Genomic DNA, 9,268 nt, shown 5'->3' on the forward strand with positions numbered 1-9,268 from the left:
GCTTCTTCTCTCCACCTCGCCACCATATCTCATCCCACCCATCATCTCTTTCTCCAACTCAGGGGCCAACTGCGTCTTCCGTCGGAGGACTTTCGGAGTTAACGTGCCCCGCCAGTGATGTCTAACCCAGGAAAAAGACATTAGTGGAGGAAGTTTTTGTTTGTGGAGGACGATTGGCCCTGTTCCAGGCTTTAGAGAGACAAAGAAGAATTAAAGTGGGACAGGTCTCACACCCCTCAAAACCCCTTACCCAGTGTGTATGTAGTTCCCAAACTCTGGCTTCAGAGTCCAATAGGCTGGGGTTCAAACTGGATTTGGCTTTTATCTGCAGCCTGCATTTAGACAAGCTATTTAAACATTCCAGGCCTCAGTTTCCATATCTCTTCAATGAGATTAGTAATAATCTTTGGGGGTTATTGCAGAATTAAGTCAAATAATATGTGTAATATGCCTAATGCCTGCCACATATTAGATGCTCAATTAAATGGTAGGTTAAAAACAAACAGACAGAAAGCAGACCTGGGTGCTGACCCCAAACTTCCCTAACAGTCCATTTCTCATGGTGTTCCTTCTACTCCCAGAATTCTATTAGGGCATGAACATCATGGTGCCTGCCATTAAGGTCAAATCTCCCAGGTCTCAACCTCACCAACCTTGCTTCCTGTGGTTCCCTGCACTCTCCTAGCTCCACTCACAAGCCAGACTCCCTCAACACCACTTCTACCTACACAGATCTGGGCTGGGATACGGCCATGAAAGTGGTCAGAAAGGCTGGAGGAGAAAATGGGAAGGCAGGGATGAGAGGCCAGAGATCAGGCTGGAGACAGAGGCAGAGGCTCACGAAGGGCCTTGAGATCCCCAAGGGCAAAGGAAAGCCACAGAAAGGCCTTAAACTGGGGTGTGCCCACGGTCAGGTTTTCATTTTAGAATCAACACTGCGGCTGCAGGAATGGAGAATGGATTGGAGAGCAAGACTGGAGGCAGAGAGACCAGGGAGAGGCTGTTACAGTCGTCTGTTTTGAGATAATGCTGGCCTGGACCAAGGCAGGAGCAGTGCTGATTGGCAAAAGTACAGATTTGAGGAACACTAAGTAGGTACAGTAGGTAGGCTTTCAGACAGACTGGATGTGGGTGGAGAGGGTGAAAGGGCAGTCAAGGATGGGATTGAGGTTTCAGGCCTGAATAACCAGGTGAATGTGGGGTTCTTAGCACAACAGGCAGTAAATGTTATTGTCATCAGTTTTGATGTATTATTATCATTAGTAATAGTAACATTAGTTCCTGCTATTCATTCACTGATTGAGCATTTTGTATATCAAGTCATACATGTCCATGGGCCTTGTACATAGCTAAATAAGACACCCTCCCCACCCTCAAGGAGCTTACAGCCTAATGAAGAAGACAGATAGATGTGATACATACAGTTGACAAGTTCTAAAATAGTGGAAGCATGGGGGCTTGAGGGAAGGCTTCCCTGAGAAGGTGCCTGACCTGGACCTTGAAGGAGTTAACAAGGTAGAGACAGGTTGACCTAATCTGAATTCAGGGTAGCAACATTTATCAGACAGACTCTGGTATCTGTCACAGTGTTATCACGTCACCCCAGCCTGTCACGAGCAGGCTCCCACTTGCTTTTCCAGCAGAACTCTCGGTGGTGGCCCTTTTTTAAGCCTCACCTCCTCTTGCTAAATTTCTCACTCCCACCATCCAGCCCCCACCCACACTCCTTCAGGCTTCTGTGCCTTTACACACGCTGTTTCTTCCACCTGGAATGTGATCCCCCATCTCCAACGTTTGACCAACTCCTCATTCTTCCAAAGTCTGTTTAGATGCCGCCCCGTGAAGCCACCCAAACCTTCCGGGCCACTGGCCAGTCCTTCCTGTGGGGTCCCACAGAACTGAGTTCAGCCCTCTGTCACAATTTTCATCATACTAGATTAGAAATACTTATTGAATGGATTCCTCTTCCTTACTAAACTGAGTTTCTTGAGAGCAAGGACCAGATCTCATTCATTTTTGTATCTCCCGTGTTCCGTGCAGAGGCTACATAGTTGGCACTTGATAAATGAATGCATGATGAAAGAATGGAGTTGAGGGAGGTTCTGGAAGAGGAGGTGATTGCTGGTCCTTAATCCTGGAAACCTCTTGCTTTAACAAAAAGGGAAATTCATGATGTGACATGAGAGCCAAATCCCTTAAGGCACTTTGATCTTGCCACCTAACGGGAATTAGCCTTTGACCTCCCCTTTCCATCTCCCATCATCTGAACTCCCAAATTACCCACCAAACCAAACACCATGTACAAAAAGGCCAGGAGCCTGGGGAGGTATGCAGCTGAGCGATTCCATGATCTTTACGTGTAAGTCAAAATTCCCAAACTGCCCCATCCAAGGTCAATGCACATTCTGCCTTGAAACCCTCATGCTACGATAAAGGTCTCCCATAGTAGTCAGGAGTGGGTAGTGTGGCTGGGAATTCTTCCAAAAAGAGACAGAAAAGACAAGAAAGAAACTTCTGGGCTGCAGGAGAGGCTGGATAAGACCACGAAAATGGCACCAGGTGGAGCTGGGGCTGGAACTGTGGCTGGCCTGTCCGCAGCCTGAGAGAACTCAGGAAAAACCTTAGAGAGAGCCAGCCTGCGAGGGAATGTGAGAACGTTCACATCTTTTCCCTCGTGCCCAATCAGCCATAGTTTATTTATGTATAGCTTCCTTTTCACACAAACAAACTTGCTCCCCTCTGAGACATAAGCTCTGCTCTGGGCACTGGCACTCGATGGGGGAGGTCTCCTAAGGGAATCAGAAGTAAAAACCTCGCTCCTCAGTGGCTGAGCTGTGCAACCTAGGGAAAGGGCCCTCACTTCCCTGAAGCTGAATTCGTATCTGGCACATGGCAGATGTTCAGGAGCATAGAAGGACCTCAAAGGAGACAGTCATCAAACCAGGAAAGGCAGCTCTGTTGCCTGGCAAATGTCAGGGGGCATAGAAGACCCTACTTACATTCCATTCTGCCTTGGACATATACATTTATAGATTTACAGAATCTTAGAAAGTTAGGGATTGAGAGATGATGTCCAATCCCCTATTTTACAGATGTGGACACTGAGTGCCAGAAAGGGATTGGGACTTGTCTAAGGTCATTGATTTTTGCCAGCATGAACTCCAGTGCCAGTCTTCAGATCTGGGTAGGTGGAGGCTGATTATAGGAAAAACCATACCCTAAGAGACAGGATCAGAAGAAATGGCTTTAAATTGCAAACAAAAGGATTTAGCTGAGACACAAGGAAGAATCCTGACTGCAACAGAAGAGTGTGGAACAGGCTCCTCTGGGATGGGATCCTGCCCAGAGGCAGGGGGATGCCTGCAATGATCTCTGCATTGCACCTCCCAGCAGCACTGCTCCCATGCCAGTCCTCTTCTTTGGGAGTCCAAGGGATTCAAGGTCCCTCTCCCAGAGCCTGGCACCGTGGCCAGCGGCTGGGGGAACTTGAGAGGCCAGTCCTGGAACAGGTGCAACAGCTGGAGCAACTGCACAGCTGCTGCCCTGCTCGGCTCCGCAGCCTGCAAGCCAGTGAGTGAGACAGAGACCTCTACTGGTGGGAGAGAGGAGGTGCAGAACCTCCTAGACAGACCCAGAGAGGGGCCTGACTGGAGCCAGATGTCAGCCCTCTGTACTCACTGTGCCAGGCCCTCTAGGCACTTTCTCTTGGTGTCTGAGAATCAGTCCATCTATCCACTCCTCCCTGGCAGGGCAGGAGTACCAGGCTGCAGACCCATACTCTCCCAACTCCCTTTTCCAAAGGTCAGAGCAGACTCAGAACCAAGGCAACAGCATCTTTGGGTCTTAGAGTCTTAGATTCATGGGATGTTAAAGCTGGAATGGTCCTCAATGATTATCTATTTGACTCCAACCATCTCACTTTACAGCTGGGGAAATCTCAGGGGCAGAGAAAGGCAACTTGCCCCAGGTCACAGTTGGAATTGGTGGCAGAGCCAGGGCTGCAGCCCTGACCTTCTAATTCCAAGTTTGCCCTCTGTACCATATCATATCATGGGAGCTCCCTTCCTGCCCCATCTCTGCCTATGGGGTCTGGGGTTTTGTCACCTGGGAACAAAAACTTTGATTCCCATAGTATATATAACCCTTGGAGATAGAATAGAGCAGCCGATGTTTTTACCTGATACTGACTCTCTCCTGAAATCAGGATTGGCTGGAGGGAGAGATGAGGAAGCAGAAGTGTGCTGGACACCTTAAAGGGGGGTGTGGAGGGCACAATTAGTAAGGAAAGAGCACAAAGAAGAGGAGCTGACATAGGAGAAAGAGCACTGGAAAGGGACTCAAGGTACTAGGCAGGTTCTTGTTCCACAGACAGAAGGGAGGGATGGGTGCCCAAAGTGACTGACATCATGTATGCATGCGGCTCAGCCTGGGACTGGCAACAGTACTGGTCAGTGACCAGGTCAGGGATCCCACCCTGGCTAAGGGCTCTAGCTGGGAATGGAATAGGGGTTTGATCTATGGTAGTGTTTGAGGATTAGGCCTCAGCCTGTGGCTGGAGTTGAGATTCAGTTTGGGCTAGGATCAAGGCTCAATCTGTGGCTGGAAATAGAGCCAAGGATAGAATAACCTTTGTTTGAATACCCTTGTGCTTTAAATAAGGAGCAAGCTGCCACGCATGTTCACAGGACCTAGGCATTCTGCAGGACTGGGCCACCTCAGGAGTCAGACACCACATGGGCTTGAGAAGTTCCATCTGTCGGTATCACTTCTGAAAGCACCTAAGATGCCACCAGGAGATTTCATATCTATAACAGGCCCGAGATCTTACTAACTAAACTTACTAAACTAAGACGAGGGTCTTCATAGGAGAACTTCAAATAAGACCTCGGCAAATGACTATAGGATTGTTTCTAGATTCATAGGTTGTTAGCACTACACAGAATGAGGCTCAGAGAAGGAAAGTGATTTGTCCTAATTCACACAACCAGTAAGTGACAAATCGGGGACTAGGATCCAGGTCTCTGTTCTTTGCTTTAATAAATTTGCTGTGTGACTTTGGGCAAGTCACTCCCCCTTTCTGGGCTTCAGTTTAACTATAAGGATTGGTACATCGAGGGGTAGAAGATTTTCAAATGTTCTTCTGGCTTTGACATCTCAGAATCTTACACCCCTCTGACTACCGGTCCACCTCACATTAACTCAACAGTTCTGCTCTGAGGTTTTTCTTGCCCGTCGGGAACTAGCCTCCAGACTAGGGGAGATGGAATACTGGCAGCACCTAGTGAGAAACATGGCCCAAAGGCCAGTGGAGGCACAGAGGAGGGGAGATCAGAGTGCATCAGGTGGCAGGGAGAGTTTGCTGGAAGAGGTGTGACCTAAGCAAGGCTGTAGAGGGCTGACAAACTGTGGGAGGCAAGAAGGAGAGGTGTGGGTAGGACATGAGCAATCTTCAGAAAGATCTGATTCTAGGACATCTTTCTAAGACACAACCAGGGCAACGAAATTTGGAGAAAAGCCTTGGGGGTTAAGAGCCATGTGCCAAGTGGAAGGGAGGCAGGCATGGAGGGCATCCTGTGCTAAGTCGCTTTTAAGAAACAACAGGAAGGTACTAGGAGGAAACCTCCAGGGCTCCAGGAGGGGGAGGAGACATTGATTGAGTAGTAGGCATTGTGCTGGGCACTTAACACAGTCACCTCCTTTAATCCTCCCATGAAGTGTTCGGGTTCCAGGTGAGTATGGGTCTTAGACAGATGCAGAAATTGAGGCTCAGAGAAGTTGTCACTTATGAAAAGTCACACAGCTACTAAGAGGCAGAGCCAGGACTTGAACCAACCCTGGGCTCTTTTCAGGACTTGTTACTAAGGACTTCTATGAGTCTCATGCTGCTGGCAGCCCAGAGACGACCAGACATGCAGCCTGCCCTTATGATCAGAGACAAGAATGAAACAAAATCCAGCACTGCCGGCTCCAGAAAGTCACGTGCAAAAGAAGGCAGAGATGGGGGAGCTGAGCTGTGGACAGGAAAGAGCTCTAGGCTGGGAAACTGGGGTTTCATCCTAGACTCCGCCCTGTGTAACCTGGAGCAGACCACTGCCCTGGGCCTCGGTTTCTTTATTGGGTATGTCAGGGTTTGAACTAAGCTCCTTCCTTCTTTTTAAGAGAATCTTTGGTTTTGTTTTCCACCCTCACAGCGTTGCAAGAGAGTGGCAGAAGATGGGGAGGAGGTCCACCAGCCTATTGTGGAAACAGTGAGGAAACTGAGGTTCAGAGAGATTATATAAACTATTTGCAGTTACGCTGTATCTAAGTGGAAAAGCATGAATTAGGGAACATGTTTTTCAAGAACCTACCATGGACCAGCTAGTTGCTGGTGCTGGTCGCTTTCCATGTTTTCTTGAATTTAATCCTCAGAACAGTCCTAGGATTTTTCACTCCCATTTTATAGATTAGCAAACTGAGGCTCCGAGACATGCCCTCCATGCCTCCCTCCTACCAGCTGGTATTCAACAGATCTGGGATAGTGAAGACCCTGGTCTATCTCACTGTGCCCTGCTACCTCCCAGTGTCTCACAACTCCAAATCAGGGTTCCTTCCACATGCTGTGGGACACAGGGGGAAAAGGCATAGGATTTGGAACTGGAGAGTCCTGACTTTGGATAGCTCACTACCTCTGTAAACTTGAGCGCGTTTCTTCTCTCAGCCTAAGTTTTCTCATCTGTAAAATGCAAATGATAATACCCACCTCATGGGAGTGTTGTGAGCATCAAAAGAGAAAAGCAATGGGAAAGTTCTCCTAGTTAGCTCTTCTTTCTTTCCACTGGCTCTCTTTAAATGCAATAGCCTCTTCGTCTTCATCACACCCTTGCAGCCAAACATACCAGACTCTCTACTAGGAATAAGCATAGCCCCTCCCCCACAAAAAGCACAGCGCCCTGCCCTCTCTCCCACTGCTCTCAGTTCCCTCCTCCTCGGGTCCATGGCTGCAGCCCCCTTGGCTCTGAGTCTTGCCAAGTTCCCCCCAGTCTCCCAGACTCATGAGCCCATACTGGTCCGCAGAGAAGTCTCCACCCTCCCGGTACAGGTGCTCCCTGGATGGCTGTCAGAACAGTCTGGGGTCCCAAGTCCTGGCACTTTCCCGCGCATCCCGGGTCTCCCATCCCTCTTCTGCCATCCAGCACACCCACCCGTTACTTACGGGCTCGTGCGTGGGAGTCCAAGGGGAACCAGAGCAGCGCGAGTCCCAGCAAGGAGGAGAGGACCCTTACCTCGGGAACCATCCTTCCTTTCCCAGGGCCAGGCCCCCAGGCGCTGAGCCGGGAGGGGGAGTCGGGAGAAAGTGAGATGAGGGGGTCACTGAGGCACAGCGCCACAAAGCAATGCACAGACCCAGGGAGGGCGGCGGCTACCGTGGAGATTCAGAGAAGGGTCGAGAAGAAGGTGGTGAGGACAAAAAGGGAGGTCCAAGGTGGGAATAAGAGGAAGGTGGAAAGAGAACGGAGGGAAAGAGATGGAGGGATAGAGGAAGGTATGCAAGAGGGGAAAGCGATTAAAGCAAAGGAGAAGGTGAGAGGGAGGGGTGGAGAAGAAAGACAGGAGAGGACAGGGGTCCACCGAGCGCGCAGCGCTGGGCGAGGCGCGCGGGACCGGCGGGCTGTTCCGGGCGTGCGGGCTAGAAGCGGCAGGCGCCCTCTGCTCGCTGGGCTCGGGGTCGGGCCGCGGGGTCCTGGGGCCCGGCGGGGCGGCGGTACCGGCGGCGGCGATGGCGCGGCGGCCGCGGGGGGAGGCTGCGCGCGGGCCGGCTGTGCACGCCAAGGGCGCCAGGCGCCGCGCTCGGGCGCATTTGTACTTTGCCGCGGGAAGCAGGCAGCCCCGGCCTGGCGCTGGCCTAGCGCTGGCGCCTCCTCTGGGGCACCGCGGGCTCGGTGGATTGGCCACCCGAGAAACAGGCCCACTTTTCCCCCTCCTCTCTAGTGCCGGTCTCTGGGACAGACGCTCCAGGCGCGGCGCCGAGAGGAGGCGAGGGGGCTGGGGAGGGGGAAGGAGCCACCCGGGCCACGGGTTTTAACCCCTGACTCCCCGCGGCGCCCAGAGTGCAGGAGGACCGAACCCAGTTAGGCTTCAGGTGGGAGCTGGGGGTGGGGAAGGATGAGATGTCGAGTCGGGGAGGGGAAGCGGGCTGAGGAACCGAGAGGCGCTCAGGTTAGGGAACTCGGCGGTGCGTGCACGGAACTCCGCCTCTGGATGAAATCGGGACACTTGCTGTTCTTAATTCTGTTTGTGGACTTGGCCACTCCACCTGAGTCTGTTTCCCAGATCCCGATACTAAAATTGGGATCTTAGTATCTTTTGATATTTTAATGTCTTCCCGCAATTATTTCGAACGTGAAATGAGATAATGAACGTCAAAGCACTCAGATCTCAAAAGGAAGGGGGCCTAATTCCAGGAGCCTGGAATGCTCTTACCAGTTACCCCCCGAACCCACAGACACCCTATGCCCAAGCTGAAATCCAGCCCAGAGGGATCCTTGGTCCTTACTTTGGGAGTCTTCCTCTGCTTCCCCCTCCCAGTCCTGAAGCAGGACACAATCTCTCCTTTGCCTCTGCAGGTGAGGCCTGCACCTCTCTGAGAGTGTTTGTCATACTCAGTCCTCTTGAGTAAGAGCTTTTTGTCAAAGTGTTGTCTTTCTTACCAGAAGGTGAGTTCTGGGAGGGCAAAGCCCTAGAGCTTCCCACCCCAGCCCATGCTTGGTGCTCCATACCTCGTGCTGAATGAGTGTATGAATTAATAGGACCTAAGAAGAGAACCACCAGCTCTGTCCAGATAAGAAACACTCAAAATCTGAACTCAAAAGGGCAGGGCTGGGCTTCCCTGGTGGTGCAGTGGTTGAGAGTCCGCCTGCCGATGCAGGGGACGAGGGTTCGTGCCCCGGTCCGGGAAGATCCCACGTGCCGCGGAGCGGCTGGGCCCGTGAGCCATAGCCGCTGAGCCTGCACGTCCGGAGCCTGTGCTCCGCAACGGGAGAGGCCACAACAGTGAGAGGCCCGCGTACCGCACAAAAAAAAAAAAAAAAAAAAGGGGCAGGGCCCTTGTCCTGGCTCTCTCCCTAGCTTGGGCATCTTTTGTAAGTTCACCCACCCCCAATTTGGACCTCAGCTTCATGCCCAGCTTCTCTTGCAGAGCTGCTGGAAACTCCAGTGAATGTTGGAGGGGAGAAGACCGGGAGGAATAAGAGAGAAGATGGGATGTTGAATCACATCCCACTCTGGT

General features: G+C 51.5%; 1 protein-coding gene across 1 annotated transcript in view; it reads right to left on the minus strand.

Annotated features, from left to right (window-relative positions):
- CHRDL2 (chordin like 2) overlaps positions 1–7,931 on the minus strand; it is a 32,044-nt gene extending 24,113 nt beyond the window's left edge. The window contains exon 1 of the mRNA XM_027083395.1: positions 7,196–7,931. Coding sequence (XP_026939196.1) covers positions 7,196–7,277 — 82 coding nt within the window. The 5' untranslated portion in view covers positions 7,278–7,931. The remainder of the gene's footprint in view (positions 1–7,195) is intronic.
- Positions 7,932–9,268: the final 1,337 nt, after the last annotated feature.

Source organism: Aethalodelphis obliquidens, unplaced genomic scaffold (assembly GCF_003676395.1).
Source record: "Aethalodelphis obliquidens isolate GAN/ISIS:26980383/991018 unplaced genomic scaffold, ASM367639v1 scaffold50, whole genome shotgun sequence".
NCBI lineage: Eukaryota > Metazoa > Chordata > Mammalia > Artiodactyla > Delphinidae > Aethalodelphis > Aethalodelphis obliquidens.